Source organism: Phascolarctos cinereus, unplaced genomic scaffold, assembly GCF_003287225.1.
Source record: "Phascolarctos cinereus isolate Bilbo 61053 unplaced genomic scaffold, phaCin_HiC Scaffold_3;HRSCAF=262, whole genome shotgun sequence".
Taxonomy (NCBI): domain Eukaryota; kingdom Metazoa; phylum Chordata; class Mammalia; order Diprotodontia; family Phascolarctidae; genus Phascolarctos; species Phascolarctos cinereus.
In genome coordinates, this window is record NW_027555736.1 from 70,057,845 (window position 1) to 70,075,988 (window position 18,144).

General features: G+C 39.6%; 1 protein-coding gene across 2 annotated transcripts in view; it reads right to left on the bottom strand.

Moving 5' to 3' along the window:
- Positions 1 to 356: 356 nt before the first annotated feature.
- Positions 357 to 18,144, bottom strand: part of TMEM273 (transmembrane protein 273) — a 191,248-nt gene continuing 173,460 nt past the window's right edge. The window contains exons 5-6 of one of the 2 annotated variants that reach the window (XM_020996833.2): positions 6,609 to 6,632; positions 357 to 4,111 (exon numbers count right to left, since the gene is read on the bottom strand). In XM_020996833.2, coding sequence (XP_020852492.1) covers positions 4,087 to 4,111; positions 6,609 to 6,632 — 49 coding nt within the window. In that variant the 3' untranslated portion in view covers positions 357 to 4,086. The remainder of the gene's footprint in view (positions 4,112 to 6,608; positions 6,633 to 18,144) is intronic. The other variant, XM_020996834.2, reaches the window with a different exon arrangement.

Sequence of the window (18,144 nt, forward strand, 5' to 3'; positions counted from 1 at the left end):
GCTATACAAATATTAGCCATCATAATCATTTTTAGGTCAGAACTGTGATTTAATTAGTAAAAGAAATGAAGCAAACATCCTCCACCAATGCAGATGGTATCTGCTCTACAGCTTACAGGCTGGAAGTTGCCTAGAGCAGTAAAGGTTGTCTGAGCTGCCCAGGGTCACACAGTCAGTATGTTCCAGAATCAAGGATTAAGTCCAGGATAGTTCCGAACCACAACTATATGCTATCTCTTTATTATGATAACAGAGGGTGAGCTCCTCCACAACTCAGATAGATATAGTCATAGATGACTCAGAATATAATTATAAAGTGTGATTACAGCCAAAACAAAGTAAACCAAGGTACAAAGTTCTGAGCATAATCAATTTATTAGTTAAAGTATGAATTTACCAATAAGTAGGATCCAAGCTTCCCAAGCAAAACTAAGAGTACAAATGAGGGGAGCAGCTTTATTTATAGTTTAGGGCAGTACAGAACAAAGAACAGAATTTCCTAGGTGGGGACATGTTGCAATTGGTCATAAGAGCTAAATACCAATCAACATGATTGGTTACAAAGATGAGACACGGGGAACAATATTATTAGTTGGAAATTGGGAATGAAGGCTAGCAATGACCTCCGCCTCCTCTCACCCCCCAGTAAGAAATGTTTGTTTTTTGAGTCCATCTGCAAGGTTAAAGATAGTGGACCAGAGTCCCTGGTGTCCACCTGCATCCCCCAAGGATAACAGATTTTCTTGAGCCAAGAAAACAGTGATTAGCAGGAGAACTGAACTTGCAGACTTAACTCATTACAGACCAGCTACATTTCTGAACTGAGTTCAGAGACAAGGAAGCGTGACTTAGGCAGTTACAGAACAAAGCCAATTAATTATAAATAGGAAGAATTTCTAAAAAAAGATAATCATTCTGATCATTTCAGTGTAACAGAGTTGTTAAGTTTTCCAACAACCCTGAAGCAATGTGTGAATAAATTCCTTAATCAATTTAAGGATATTATAGGGTCTTGGCCTTTTGGTGAAGACGACTGATAAGAAACATTTTGTGATTGGTTAATAGAATTAGCCGCACTCCTTGGGCCTATACACTAAATATCTTTGTGTGATTTTAAGCTTCTTTAAAACTGAATCTTCCACCTCTTCTGCCAGACTTCTGCAGCCCCTCTTTGTGTTGAGCAAGAGAGACAAGAGAAAGATGGCTGGGATTGTCTTTAAAACTTAAAACTGCACTAAGACTTTTGGGACATTTTGCATTTAACTGGAAAGTAAGCCATTCAGCAGGAGAGGACTTCAAGTTCTAGGCTTGGAAGTAGTTATAGAGGAAACCCTGTAAGCCATACCAGAGGGTACTGAAAAGGAAGCACGGTGGATAGAACGCTGGTCTGGAGCCAGAAAGTCCTGGGTTCATGTCCAAGCCTCTGATATATTTTAGCTGTGTGACTCCAGTCAATGTACCACCTCTAGGTAATTTTTAAGACAAAAGGCAGCAGATTAAATACCAAATCTGGATCAGCAGAGAGTTCCTGTTTGGGAGGTTTTTGTACCAATAAAATCACAAATTCAGTTCAAAAAAATTTTTTTACACAGTCCACATTCACTGATTTAGCTTCCACTTGACTGTGTCATCTTTTGAAACATCATTCTCCTATCTCAACTCCAAAAGGAAAAACTACATAAGAGAGGAAAGTCCTTTGCCCTTCCCCACTGAGAACAAAGTCTTTGGATAAATGGAGCCTGGGGAATTTTTCTCTTGGCCTATGCTGAAACTAAGCTACTTGACAGTTTCTGATGTGTATAGATTTTTTTTTAAATCCATTTTCTAAGAATAAGTAAACATGTGACCTCCTTCATAAGTGTGTGTCTCTTGCTCACAAACCAGAGATCTTAATTAAAATGCTGCTATAGGAAGCAAATCAATTAACAGATATCTTACAAGATAGTTTATTCTATCTTACACAGAGAAAATTACTTATAAGTATCACATTACCGCTTTAGGTGATGCGTTAACAAAGGCTGCTGCCTAACTACGTCGTTATCAAGTCAGATAAAAGACACCCTGGGAATCCCTACGAATTATTATCATACAACACTTTGCTTTCAAATACAGCTCATCTTTCATCCTGCATGAGGAGAACATAGACTCAGACAGGCAGGAACGCCCCATGGAGGACAGCTTCATCGGTGCTAACATCTCCCGATTTCTCAGGCTGGTATAGCAAGCATTGCTTTTACAAAAGATTTGTAGGTTGTTCTGAAAACACCAGGGTTTAATGTAATGAGAAGAGAAAAGAAAGCCTGGCATGAGATATTTTGCGATGAGAAGACCATGGGCAAATGGTCAATAACCTTTGATTTGGACTGGTTCTTCAAGCTCTTCCCACCCCCACATGCCACACCTGAAACAAGCCCATGCATTCTGATACGGTGTCTTCTGTCATTTTTGAAATAAGATTAAAAAGATTCTCATGATATCCTTATCCTATCATTGCCAGGTCACAGGGTGGTGGAAAGGATATTGGATTTGGAGTCTGTAGACCTGGGTCTGAGTCCTGGCCTTGCTGCTGGACTAGATTGCCTCTAAAGTCCATTCCATCTCTATCTACAATTCTATGATTCTCCTGTGTCACCATGGGCAAATCATTTCTCCTCTCTTGGGCCCACTTTCCTCATCTGTACAATGAGCAGGTTGGACTAATTAATTTATTGTGTCCTCTTCAATTCTAATTCTGGCATACTACATTCCCCTTCCATTTATTTACTCAATACTTTTTGGCTAAAAGTTTACCCCTCTTCTAAGGTCCTGGCCATCTTTCTCTATTTCTCTCTTTTTTTTCCTTAAAATAATAAAGCTTTTAAGTTCAATGCCAACTACTTTCCATTCTGTCTCAGGCTCCATGTTCTTCAGAGTTAAGAACTCTGAACGTGCCTGAAACGCAGACATATTATACAGGTATCCAGGAGGCTGGATCAAGGCTGGAATTAGGAGTATTTGAAGTGAGGACACATTCCACAAACTATTCCTTGGATGAGTTTTGTGAAGCAAGGCTTCAGATGAATGGGAAAAAGAAGAGTGATGGAAACTCTGAAGTCAAGGCTGTAGTAGACGCATGAGGGAGTGGGGACAGGAACTAGACAGAGAAGAAGCTTACTCCACCCTTCTCTCTCTCACTTCTGATAGTTAAGATAATTAATCTTACTAGCTTAAGTGCTAAGCTCTGTCGTGTCAATAAGGCTGAAGGACTGCAGGGTACAGCAGTGCCTCTAAATATATTTCCCTGAGGCAAAGTCCCAGTGTATCTCACTCTACTTATATCTCTGGGATTTTGTGACAAGTACAACATCATTGGGAGAAGCCAAAGATGCTGTACAATAAAAAGAGTAATAACTCTGGATTCAGTGGACCTGGATTCAAACCCCATCACTAATACAACCTGTGTGAACTTAGGGAAGTCCATTAACTTCTCTGGGCCTCAGTTTCCTCATCTGTAAATTGAGGAGGTTAGACTACATGGCCTCAGAAGTCCCTTGCTGTGCGAGGCCAATCATCCTGGGGTTCTATGAGATATATGTACAGTGTCCTGAAGGCTGCAGTAACGAGGAAGGTCGTTGATGAGGCAGATGGGGATGCCATAGTGCTGATGAGGCCAAGCTTGCAGACTTGATACTTGAGTGAGTTGGTAATAGCAATAGACCATAGTCCCATGATCCATCTTGCAAATGCAAGCTGTTGGTTATAAAAGAAACTGTGGAATATTTTGTGCACAGGTCAGTGCAAATCCATCCCTATGAATAACAGAACAACTCAACCTCTCACCCTACTAACAATGAGCCATCCTCCTCCTCCTCCAGGAAGGAAAGTACTTCCTCTTTATTATAATTTTTTTTTTTTGGTAAAGAGCAAATGCACTTAGAAATCTCTTCCTCTACTCATTTGTCTTTGTCAGTAAACATGTTGTCTTAGATCCCTGGTGAATTAACAGCCTTGAACGGTAAACTTCTGAACTGATTCACAGGCACCATGGGAACAGTAGTAGCATGTCTTGTCCAAGCCAATCACACACCATCAGAAAACAGCTGCTGGTTAGAGTTTAATCACTTGACCATCTCTGGAAAAGAAGAAAAACATTTAAGGAATGTTTGCTTCATGATTCTTTGGCTGGGGGGATTGGCAGGCGTGGGGTGTTGGGGGAGTGGGAGGGACACATTTGTATATGCATAGGCTTTCACAGGGATAAAGAGGGGCAGCTAAAAACCCAAGGGAAGGGGAGTGGCTCCGGGAAGCAGCCACGAGTTAAAGAGATCTGGGCACAGCCTCTAGGAGCGTTTGGTGATAGGTCTGAAGGTGGTAGGTTCTGTCCAGGCCAAACTCCCACTGATTTTAATGGGCACTCCAGGCAGTTCAAGGATGCAGGCTTGGGGCTCTGTGTCACAACAGCAGCACACATACTGAATCAGCCTCATTGTCCATTATTACTCAGGGATTTCCAATATCAATCAGCCATAGACAGTAAGGAAGAGGCATGGAATGGTAGTCGGCAAGCAAGATAATGGCCAGCCGAAGCTCCTTGGCATGCCTGCCACCTTCTTATGAAGGGGATTTTTGATTTATCAAACTCTAATTATGCATCTGTTGACTCCTGTGACTGATACAACAGATAAAGGGAGAAGGACAACTCAATCCTTGCCTTTAAAGGGCTCACAATCTTATTTGTATGTAAAAGCAGTGCTGGCCATCTGCAATTACATTAATTTTTGAGCTCCTTGAGAGCAGGGACTGTCTTTTGCCTCCTTTTGTAAACCCAGCTCTTAGTATAGTGCCTGGCATATTAGTAGGTGCTTAATAAATGTTCATTGATTGATTAGAAGGTTAAGATACTGAATTGGAGACTTTCTGATGCCTCCTTCTGCTAGTTCCCTCCCTCCCTATCTTGTATCCTGCTACTCAGTATTTATCTGTTTATGCTTTTTCTGTATATACTTACGTATGTATTTGTCATCTCCCCTGCTAGAATGCATATGCCTTGAGAGTAGGGATTATTTCATTCTTTTTGTATTTGTATCCTCAGTGCCTGATACAGTGCCTGTCATTTAGTAGGCACTTAATAAATATTGTTGATTGATTGAATTGGAGCTGTGTAAATAAATAATCCAATAATTTAGGCTTAAAAAAACGTGTATATTGATCATGCCCTTAGGGCTTTTTTAATCATCATGGATTGATAGGAAGTGATCAGAGGGTATCGGTGCATGCTCTGAAGTGAAAAAGGGGAAGGACTTTTCTTTTTCCTAAATAAGTGTAATGTCCTCTTTAGGACTCCCCTTTAAGGTGTGAAGCTTGGGGTGCCTATTTTAGAATTATATGATGGAGGGGCCCTTTTCTCCTGCATATATCAATGCCCTCTGATTATTTGCCGTTAAGATGAGCTTGACAGACATCGGAAGATAGTGAAGGATAGAAGATCCTGGTGTGTTACAGTCCATGGAGTCATGAAGAGTTGGACACAACTGAATGATTAAACCACAAAAAAGTCTGATTTTTTCCTGTTGATTGTGATTATGATGACTAGAGGATCCCTATGAGGATGCTACATAAGGCTTTTTTGAAGATTAATTAATCCAATTACTACTTCAGCTTGCCGTACTATTTTGCCTCTGTATATATGGACTATGTACCCAGTTGGTGAAAAGAGGAGAAAGTAATCAAAAAAATAATTTATATATATATACACACACATACACACATGTGTGTGTACATATACACACATGTGTATGTATGTATGTATATTCACACTATACACACATACATACATATAATACATATACACACGATAACATAAAAGTTCATTGACTAGTTGCAGTCACTGAATTGATTGGCTGCTTGAGATGCTGAGTTACTGGAATCAGCTCCAAATTAAGTCTACCTGCTAAATGTTGAATTCAGCAACTGTATTATTGCACAAAGTCTACTTTTGCCCAGACCAACCATACATTTCAAATTTATTTGGCATTTGGGGATGTATTATCCAGAAAATTGTCTCTGTTAGTGTAGACCTAGTGGCAGTACTGTAAGCATCTCCTGTTTTTGTTGTTGTTATTGTTGTCATTGAGTCATTTCAGTCATGTCTGACTCTTCGTGACTCCATTTGGGGTTTTCGTGACAGAGATACTGGAGTGGTCTGCCATTTCCTCCTCCAGCTCATTTTACAGATGAGGAAACTGAGGCAAACAGGGTTAAGTGACTTGTCCAGGGTCACACAGATACTAAGTGTCTGAAGCTGGATTTGAACTGCATGAAGAGGAGTCTTCCTGACTCTAGGCTGAGCACTCTATCCATTGCACTACCTAGCTGACAAAGTATCTCCTGTAGAGAGGATCAAAAACTTCCTAAAAGTAATCCAGGAAGCTTTTGACTCCTTGTTCTAGAAATATCTTGGACTGAAAAAGTTTCCAGCAAATTGGCCAAAACTGTTAGTAGTTTACATGGAGACTCTAAATGTAGTTCATGAAGGTATGATGTGGCTGAAATCAATATTTATCCTTGAGGTGACTCTTGCTTCCTTGAAATAAATCACTTTTATCTTAACTGATATCCTTAAGACTCACCTGTCAGAAGAATTCAAGTTGGATCTGCAAAGGATAAGAAATAAGATTTGGAATTTGAACATTCATTGAGTAATGCATTAAGTTTTGAAAATGCATTAAGAGTTTGGCCAACCCACAAAATTTCATTGCTTGCTTCTTGCTTTTTCTGATGAACTTTCTTTCTTATTGATCTTTCACTCAACTTGACTCCATCTAGTGTCAGTTACTGGAACCTTGAATTACGTTTCCTTTCCCCTTCGAGATCATTTTCATTTTCTGTTGTCAGGCATTGGTTGTTACAAAAGAGAACTTTGTGGTTCATTCGTTCGTTCACTCAAACATTCAACAAATATTTACTGCATTAAGGAATTAGTTTACTAAGTGCAAAGTAATTGGTGCTGTGAAAAGGCTCAAAAAACTACCACTTTTTTAAAAGAATATTTAACCCGATCATTTTAGAATTCTTAATTGTTTCTTCTTGGGGGTACCATCTAACTCATGGTTCAGATGTTTCCATAAAAACTCTCCTAAGATTAACGTAACACATTGTCCAAATTTAAAATAGCATTCCTATTTTTGTTTAATCCAGTGATTTCAAAGTGTTTTATTATTGATAACAATGATGCTTGTAATAGTTCATTTTATGTGGTACATTAAATTCTGTAAAGCATTTTACATACATTATCTTATTTGATACATTAATCCTTTGAGATAAGTGTTATTATTATCATCCCCCATTTCACGAAGTTATTACAATTGAGAAAAGTTAAGAGATTTGCCCATGGTCACACAGCCAGCAAAAGTCTGAGAGAAAAGTCAAAATCAGGTCTGCCTGACTCTTAAGTTCAGAATGTGAGCCACTATTCTATCCATTTTTCAACTGAGAAAAAAAACAGTATGTTTCATAATTTTATTTTTCCAAGAAGATCCTTGGCCCAGGAATATCATTAATGACATTCTTTTCTTTTGATTCTAAATCAGGGTTTCTTAACCTGGGAGTTCACAAACCTGTCTTTTTATTTTTTAAAGCATTATCTTGATGACTATATATCTATAAAATTAGTTTCCTTTGAAATCCTATATATTTTTTTCTTTTCTGCACATAAAACCATCGTTCTGAGAAGAGGCCCCTAGGCCTCACCAGACTGCCAAAGGGATCCATGACACACATAAAAAAAAGTTAAGAACTCTTAAAAAACAAATAGAACAACTAGAAAAAGAATTATTCTAAAACTCTTCTAAAACATGTGCTTAGTCAAAGAATTATGTGTTCCTTAAAACACTTTCCCTAATGCCTATGTCTATTTTTCTCTGTTGGTGCCGATTTCTTTCTAATGGCGACATTGTCCCTTCTTCCCTTTTTTTTCTTCTCTTGTCTTCCCCACCTCCTCCAATCACCACCCACACACACTTTCTTTTCTCTCTCTCTCTCTCTCTCTCTCTCTCTCTCTCTCTCTCTCTCTCTCTTGCTTTCTGCATATCCTGGTAACCTGATAAACTAAAATAATGCAGGAAAACTAGTGGACTTGACCTCTTCACTTCTTAAATAGTCTAAATGTGACTCTTTGGGTTAGACAATGATGAACTGACTTCTAGCAGTCCCCTAGGAAGACCAGAGGAGATAGCAGAGGAAGCCAAGACAGAGCCTTATCAGATACTAGAAAAGGCAGGAAGGAATCCAAGTTGATACTCAGACATTTTAGCTGCAGAAGAAATCTTTCTCTGGAGTCCACTGTTTTGGCTTTTCAGCTGCCAAGCTTCTCCTGAAAGGAGAGCGCCATCAATTAGGACAAATGCTAAGGGATAGGACAAATTCTTTTCTTGTTAGATCAACTGCAATTTGAAATAAGTGGATGTCAGGCTAGGGATCAAAAATTTCTTTGTTAATCAGAGACTGAATGGTAATCATTTTTATTGCAATGTTATTTGAACTGTCCTTTTTAAAAACATTTGTCATGGAAAGATAAACATTTCCAATGGCAAATCATCAGAAGATGAAAGGGATGGAGCAGAAGAGCAGACAGTGAGCAAAGACTGGTGCGTCATAGGGAATTGGGAACAGGCTATGGAGTCAGAAGGCCTGGGTTTGAATCTCACCTTGACCAGGTGACAAGGAGGATGAAGCTCTAGACCTGGAGTCAAAAAGACTTAAATTTAAATCTAGCTTCAGACACTTACTGGTTTTGTGACCTAGGCAAGTCGCTCTGTCCATTTGTCATCAGCCGCTCTGGTTTCAACTCCATGGGACATCAGGATAAGCTAGCCACTTGAAACCTCATCACCACGCAGCTTTCGATGCTCAGTTTTTGACACTCAGTACCTTCTCAACTCCCACAGTTGCCTCTCCCCTCAGATTGGAGGGCTGAAGGGAAGAGCAATAATCTCCCAAAGCTTTCCTTTATAAAGGACTCAGGAGTTTCCAAAAGACTCTCCATTTTTCATCAGCACTTCTGCTTGGTTTCAACTGCATGGAGCATCATGACCCCTCCCTGAGTAGCCCCTGGTGGCCTCCTCATTATATTGTAATTTCCTTGAGGGCAGGGGTTGTCTTGTTTATTTTTTTTTTCTTATTTGTATCCTCAGCACTTAGCACAGTACTGTGGCACATAGTAGGCACTTAATAAATGTTTATTGAATTGAATTGAACTTAAACTGTCTGCCTGAATTTCCTCATCTGTAAAATGGGGATAATAAGAGTTCCTATCTCCCAGGGTTGTTGTGAAGATAATTGCGTATGTCTAAGGCCTTTTTTTGGCTCTAAAACTATGGTTATCTGTTTGCCTGTTTTTATGCTTTTGTAATTACTTTGAACTCACATAATTTTTTGCACTGGTTTTAGAACATGCTTTCTCCAGTACACTTTCATTGCCACAGTGAAGTCTGTTTTCTATATTTGCCTAGGACTTTCTTAGACTCCTTGAATGTCGGAGTTAGAAATGATCTGAGACATCATGAAATTCTACCTATACCTGAAAGGGAAGCCTCTCTGTAACACTTCTCCAAAGCACCCATCTACCTTCCATTTGAAGGTGTTCATTGATATAAAACCCAATGCATTCCAAAGCAACCTATCTCCACTTTGGACAGTTTGGATGATTTGAAAGTTTTTCTTTACATTAATCCAAAATGTCTCTTCTTTGTGCTTCCATTTCTGCCCTCCGATGTGAAGCAGAATAAGCCTAACATTTATTTTTTGACTGTTGCTCCATCTCTACTCCTTCCCTTTTCACACACAAAATTTTCTGGAAAATCAGCTCATCTAAGTCCTTGTTCAAGGTCAGCCAGTAATTTATAGAACCAGAATTGAAGACCTAGAAGACAACCTGAAGGCCATCTTGTCCAACAAGAATCTACCAAACAACATCCTTTAAAAAAAAAAAGGAAAGGAAAAACATAGAATTTGGGGGACAACCACTACAAGGCAGCAATGACCTCCAACAAGTTCAAGGGTAAATAGACATTTGCGCAGATGGATTTATCCACAGTACATCCTGAAACAACCCTCCCTACTATCTTCCTTTAAGTCTCAACTAGAATCCCATCTTTCTCAACCCCTCTTAATTCCAGTGCCTTCCATCTGTTGTTTCCTATTTATCCTATATATTTTGTTTGTATGCATTTCTTTGTCTGTTGTCTTCCCTATTAGATTTTGAGCTCCCTAAAGTCAGAAACTGTCTGCCTTTTGCCTCTTTTTGTATCCCCAGTGCTTAGAACAGTGCCTGGCATATTGTTGTTGTCAGTCATTTTTCAGTCATGCCCAATTCTTCATGACCCTGTTCAAGGTTTCCCTGGCAAAGAAAAGGGAGTGGTTTGCCATTTCCTTCTCCTGCTTATTTTACAGAGGACCAACTGAAGGAAATAGGATTAAGTGGCTTGCCTAAGGTCACACAGTTAGTAACTATCTGAGGCTGATTTGAACTCATGAAGATGAGTCTTCTTGATTTCAAGCCTCGTGCTCTATCCACTGTGGCACCTAGCTGCTCTATCTGGTACATAGTGGGTGCTTAATAAATGTTTATTGATTGAAAATGTTGGGTGCAATAATTTGACCTCCAATTTCTCTTACCATATTTTGCCTCTGGAGTAGCCACTCTGTTTCTATAAAATATCTTGTTTATGATATTTTATAGCTCATTTTTAGGGGTTTTTTTGGCAAAAATCAAACTAAGAACAGTTAGTATTATATTAGTTGGGGTATTAGAGGGGGGAGGTTAGAGAGATGGGGAAAGTCCAGATCTTTGATTTCATCAGAATACCTTATAGTCTTTGAAATGAAACTGACTCCTGAGGTAATTGCTGACAAAATTCTTATAATTATGATAAACATTTACATATCACCCTTTAAGATTTTCAAAATACTTCCTTTATATCATCTGGTTTGATCTTCACAACAATACCATCAAGTAGATAATGTAGCCATTATCATCTTCCATTTTCAAGATGAAGAAACTGAGGCTCAATCCAATCCAATAAACATTTATAGGTTTAAGGCTCAGAAAGGCTTGATGGCTCACCCAAGGTCATACAGTCAGGAAGGATGAGTTAGGCACTTTATTTCGCTTTTGTATTTGTATTCCCCAACACTTAGGATACTATGGTAGCTCACTGCAAATGTTTAATAATATTTTTTCATTCATTCATTCATTCATTCATTCATTCATTCATTCATTCGTTTATCTCTTCCATGACATTAAAGGATCTTGATTTTCTAACTCCTAGTTCAGGGATATTTATTGTGTCCTTTCTTTACAAATGTAAATAGTCCCAAGAATTCTGAAAAGCAATTACTCTCCTGGAATAATAGCTGCAGAGAATTTTTTGAAACAAGTGAACCCAAAATGTTGGAAGAAAAATTTGGTACATGCCATTACAAAAAGTGTTCAGTATAAGGTAGCTATATCTTTGTCTTGGGACTATGGTTTTTAAAAATAATTTTTAAAAAATAGAGGTACTGTTTGTCTTTAGCATGTTTGTTAGTTTCCTTGGAGCAGAAGAAAATATATCAGAACAATCTGGCTGTCTTTACATATGGAAGTCTCAGCCTATAGTGAGAGTGGGGTAAGGGTCAAGTCTGGGAATTTTAATCAACACTAAATCTGAACATCTGGTCATCTTTTCTACCACTAAATTTCATTGATTCACTTCATCAGAGAATGAGCCTGGGAACCATGGTTTAAACCTACAAAAAATATGAACTCTTAGAAATCACGAACTAGCTGTGTGACCTTGGGAAAGTCATTTTCACTCAGCCTCCATTTGCTCCTCTGTAAAATAACAGGGTAGGATGAGATGATGCCTCTCTACTCCAACATTCCAGGAGTCTATTTAGTAAAATGTTATGTCCCTGTCGTCTAAAACTCAAAGCCTACTAATTTGACTAGCTCTAACCAAGATAACATTTTAAATTGTTACCAGATACTTTTATAGTTTGTCGACAAGAAATTTTAATCAGCATTTCAGTGACCAATATCATATGCAAATGTGTATCATTACACCATCATCTACTGCTACTATCAATTAATATTTATGTAGTGCCCAGTGAAGTAAATGCTTGATAAATGTTTGTTGAATGAAATAAAAAAAAAAGATAATTTCAATATGAATAAACTTCTGGATGAGATAATTATCAACAAATGAGCACCTACTCATTTCTAATTCTCCCAATGGAGAGAATCACAGAGTGGTGACATAAGGAAAAAAGCAGATATTGACATGGTACTTTAAGATTTGCAGAATAGTGTGCATGCATTATCTCATTTGGCAGGAGCTTAGCTTTAGAATTAGAATGAAATTGAGAGGTCTTCTAACCCAACCTTTTCATATTACAGATGAGGAAAGTGAACTCCAGAGATTCATGAATCCCATAGAATATGAGTCCCATTGACCAGAATCATACAGGTTACGTATGACACAGCAGAATTTAGATTCACGTTTTCTGACTTCATAGCCAGGCCTCTCTTCATTATAACATGCACGCCATTGCCTTCTCTTCCTGTGACCTTTTCAAATTTCATCCACAAAATGTACCCAAATGTTCTCTACTCATCTCCAATTCAGAATCAAGCAAGTCTAGTGAATCACTATCTAATTAGTAAATCATTCATCATCCTTCTGGGTGAAGTATTTTAATGCATTCCTTCTCCCATGAGAGCTGGACTCCTTGATCCCTCTCTCCTTTCCTGGTGCTTCTCCTTTATCCTACCCCAGGACCTCCCTACTACAAGTGCTCATCCTTTTCCTCCAGATGCGTAGTATAAATTCCATACATGCTAATCACTGCTAAGCTTAATATATAATAGAGGCAACCCTGGTGTCAGTCAACAAACATTTATTAAAGACCTACTATGTGCCAGGCATTGTGCTAAGTGCTGGGACACAAAAAAGGCAAAAAGACAGTCCTTGCTGTCAAAGAGGTCATAGTCTAATGGCAGAGACAACATGCAAAGAGTTAAGTACAAACAGGATACATACAGGGTAAACTGGAGATCATTTCAGAGAGAAGGCACTTAGATTAAGAAGAACTAGGGCAGATTTCTCACAAAACATGTGATGCAGAGAGCTTTGGCCTAGGAATGAGTTGGGTGGTTTAGCTGTGCCTTGTTTTTCTGATCCCTGTGACAACTCACTAGCCCCTCACAGCTTCAATTTCCCCATCTATAAAATGTCAACAACCACACTTGCCCTGCCTACGACAGGAATGTTGCATACTTTATATGAGCCAATGCATACAAAACCGCTTTGAACCATTGAAGTGTTATTTGAATATAAAATATAACTAGAGCTTTTGTGCATAAGAGATGCAAGTATGATCCATCCAAGAGGTATTTGTATTTTAAGAGAGGACTCTAAGACCCAAAGCCGAGTCAACAAGACTTTATTAAGCACCTACTATGTGCCTGGCACTGTGCTAAGCCCTGAGTATACACAGAATGTCAAAAAACAGCCCCTACTCTCAAAAAAGCTATAAAGGTGTAATGAAGGCAGAGGGGTTAATGGTCGGAGCAAAAGGGGTATGCCCAGAACCCCTAAAATCATATAGGGGTGTGCTGGAGACAGCTATAGGTTCAGGAGCCTACTGTTATATTTTCAGTATGAGCATTTATACCTCAGAAATCAGCAAATGCTACAATCAAGGATTGATTTACTGTTTTGCTTATTGTCTAGACTTAAGAAAGAGATGGGGGAAAATGTCAGCAATGCAGATTCAAATGAAAAGTGTCTCTTTTATGCATTTCCCTCCACCAGGGAAAGCCAACCGTTTAACATTTAGCAGCACACTCCTGCATGTAGGTGACTATCTGCTCTGCCCGCTCACAGAGGCAGATCTGGGTGGGTATTGAGGCATTTCCCTTCTCTGGGTGTTCTGTTTTTAAATGAACATGGATTTCCAATGAATTAGGTCCCAAGCTAGGATTGTTCCACTTTACCAGCTCTTCCAATTCACTAGGGGATAAGTGGAGGAGGAAAGGTGAGTATTCTGTGAAATTCAGACAGGGATTGGACTGATTGGTCACGAATACTGTAGTAATGGGGAATATTTGAAGATGTGATGATGAGATCAGAAATAGTCATAGTGGTAGTAGTGGTTACTTATGTCTCTCTAGCTCAAGGTTTGTAAAGTACTTTAGACTCATCTCATCTGAAGTCGGAAAGTTTGTGAAATTCCCTGAGGAGGGGGGAATATGTCTGATTTCATCTTTGCATCCTCAATGCCCAACTCAGAGCCTTGCACATGATACATGCTTAATGAATACTGGTGGTTGAATTGATCTGATGCTATAACCTCTTTTCAGTTGTACTTCAGCAGGAAAGGAATAAAAAAGGAAGATGGTGAGCATTGTTTATCTGGCGTATAAGACAGTGGCAAGATGCGATTTATTCCAGCTCTGAACGTGGGAAGTCAAAGAATATGGTGTGAAAGTTTCAAGACTTGGTTTTCAACTCTAACATACTTGAGTGGACACTGAGGAAGAAGAGATATTCCTCTAAAACTCTCCCTAGAAGGAGCATTGAACTGATGACTAGGAGATCTGTAGTGACACCTGAGTCTACCTTAATTTTGTAGTTTGAGTGTGATTGAGCAACTCATTCAACTTTTGCTGACTTAGTTTTCCTCCTCTGCAAAATGGGGATAATAAAGAGCAAGAGACTCATAGAAAGGGTAGAGCCGGCAGCCCCCTCCTCCTGCAGATGAGGAAACTGAAGGCCATAGAGGCTGCTTCAAATGACACAACTGGTTTATGGAAGCATGAGGCCTGGAAGCAGTGCCTGACCTGTCTATCTCACACAAAGTTAAAATTTAAAAGCTCTAGACAAGCATGATTATCACTACACTAAAAAAGACTAAAGACCTACTGTCCATTCCAACCCAACTGGCCTACAGATGGTCTTTCTACTTCCTCTAAGCATTTTCACAGATTGCACCATCACCACCACCACCCCCATGTCTCCAATTCACTCCATCCTTATTCCCTCTTAGAGTCCTTATCCTTTGAAGTTCAGTTCTCATGACATCTCCCTCACACTGGAAGTTCTGCCTTCTCAAATGAACTCACATTGACTTACCTATTCACACTTTGCATCTCTAGGTCACTATTACCACCCTCATGGACAAAGGTGACTCCACTTTTATCTTCATATCCCCAGCACCTAACACATAATTAATGTGCATCATAGGCCCTTGAGAAATATTTGTTGAGTTGAATTAACGAAGAAAAAGCCTTCTATCCTTCCAGGCTCAACCTAATTCTCTTAACATTCTGGCCCCCCTGAAGAAAGGGAGAAATGGTATCCAACCAATTTTCAGTACAATGTCAGAACCAGGTCTATCATCACCAACAAAAGGCATTTATTAAGCACTTACTGTATGAAAGTACTGGGGGAAAAAAAGGCAAAAGTATGGTCTCTGCCCTCAAGGAGCTCAATCTAATAGAAGAGGCAACATCCAAACAATTATATACATACAAGATATGTATAGTGGAAGGGGCAGGTCGTCTCAGAGGGGAAACCCAAAGCCTGTGTGGCTAAGACTGCCTGACACTTCCCTGTAGGCATGAAGTAAATACATGAAGCAAATGACATAATCATGTATTTAGATTTGGATGGGACGTTAGAGGCCATTAAGTACAACTCTCTCATTTTACAAATGAGGGGAATTATGAACAGAAGAGTGGAGTGAATTGCTTGTGGTCACATAAATAGCAAATTGTACAGGAGATTTGAACTCGTGTCCTCTGACTCCAAAACCAGTAGCTTTTCTTTTATGTCAGCAGTCAGGACACTGAAACGATACTTAGCTAACTATAGAAATATAGCCTAATGACCCGGAAAAATATTCCCAAAGTGGGGGGTGGGGTGATGGAGCTCCCCTGCCAGAATCTGCAAGAGACATTGGCCTCATTTTGACATCTGCCTGAGGGGGAAAGTGAGGCGTTGGCCAAGTGTATGGAGACATCGGATGGGGAGGTCTCTTCTGGTCTACTTATCCCTTGGCAGCTGGAGCCCGGTGCCTGGAGAATGTCAAGAGTTGGCTAGCCAGGCAATTAGGAGAAGGGGCGCTGTGCAGCCAGAAAGGAGGCGGAAGAGAAGAAACAACAGAGGCAGAACCAACACCTGAATCCAGGACATAAAATATTGCAAGATGAGACCAGTTGCTGTCTACAGAGCTCTCCCTGAAGAATTGTGGAAATCCGCCCCCACACCTGTGTCCTCTCTGCATCATCCAGGTGTCTAAAGAGAATAGCATGCTGAAGTTTAGAGTTTTTCAAACAATTAATCTAAATTCATTTGTGAGAATTGCCTCATGTTCACAGCTTTCCCCTGACAAAGAGAAATGCTGCTATTGAGCTTATGTGGAACAAAGAATCAGAGGAAGACAAGGGAAAGAAAGGACTTGTCCAAAGCCTCCAAGCTCATTGATAGTTGAGACACAACTTCAGCCATGCTCAGCTGCTCTTATTCAGTGACTAACATTTCTACATAGAACTTGATTGTTCCATCAAATGACTCTCCCACCCACCCACCCAGCAGAGAGAGTAGTCTTTGGGAACAGACACATATACGTTGTGGTTGTTCTTCAATTGTTTTCAGTCATGTTTGACTCTTCATGACTCCATTTGGGGTTTTCTTGGCAGAGATACTGGAGTATCTCTGCCATTTCCTTCCACAGCTCATTTTACAGATGAAAAACGGAGGCAAACAAGGTTAAATGACTTGCCCAGGATCACACAGCTAGTAAATGTCTGAGGTCAGATTTGAACTCAGGAAGGAGTCTTCCTAACTCTAGGACCAGCTCTATCTACTGCGCCATATGTCTGTATACACATGTGTATATATGTATGTGGATATATATTCCCAAAAAAGATTACTATCTTTGCTAGGGGTAGGGGGCTAGAGTGAGGGAGTTACTTGATGGCACAAGAAATATGCATATATGTGTGTACGTACACATATACAAATATATATATACGCATGTATATATACACACACTTATATACATGTATGTATATGTGCATGTGTATGTGTATCCATATTCCCAGACTACTCTCTCTCCCTTTGTCTCATATATATACATATATATACATATATATGTACATACACATATGTATTGTGTACATATGCATATATATTGTGTTGTGTACCTGTATGCTTATTTGCAGAAGAAAAACTAGGGTGGGATAACCAGAACTTTTCCTCAGGTACCACAATTTAGAAAGTGCAAAAATTTTAAATAATGAGCATTTTAAACATTTGTTGTGGCTACATTTTGGAGCACTTTTGCTCCTTCAGCAATATAGAAACAACTGAGCTTTGTACCTAGTGACCAAGAATAATCAGTGAAAGTCGGAAGCTTCCAAATCATGCACTTTCTCCCCCATACGGTCATAGTCCAGATGAGTTCTTCCCCAGGCTACTTCACTCTGCTTCTTCCCCTCAGTTACAGTCTTGTAGAGCTCTGGGATATCAATCCCCAAGGTCTGGCATTGCTGTCTCCACACAAACTCTGCCCATTAACTAAATTTGCCTTAGTTATCTCTTGTATTATTTTCAGAACATGAATTACAGAGCTGGTTTCAGGGCACTTTGCCCCAGGTGCTAAAATCTCTAGTTACCACTCTGCTTGTCTGTTAAAGGTGCCCTAGATCCTTAGAACCAAAAATTAGTTCAGGGTGAGAAGCCAATGAAAGAATTCCCAAGAATGATCCCAGAGCCAATAGAAGGCACTGAGCAACATTGTAAGGCAGCAGGTGCCACCTGCAGAGTGGAAAGATATTTTCCTGGGCTTCCCACTGGGGAGCCGTGGAGCTTTTGTTCAGAGTCAGACAGGAATATGGCCACGAATATTGGTTCTTCATGTCTAGGGAAGTTTTGCTTCCTGCAATATTGCCACAGTATTCCAGGAGGAAATTAGGTGAAAATGAGAGAGTGTGGTGCCATAGCATTTATACTAGAAAGTAGAGGTGCAGCTATGAATTTCTAAAACCTCTGAAAATTCCATGAGATGATGCCAAAATTGGCTCCCTGCTCATCTTCCAGCCCCAGAACCAAACAATGAAAG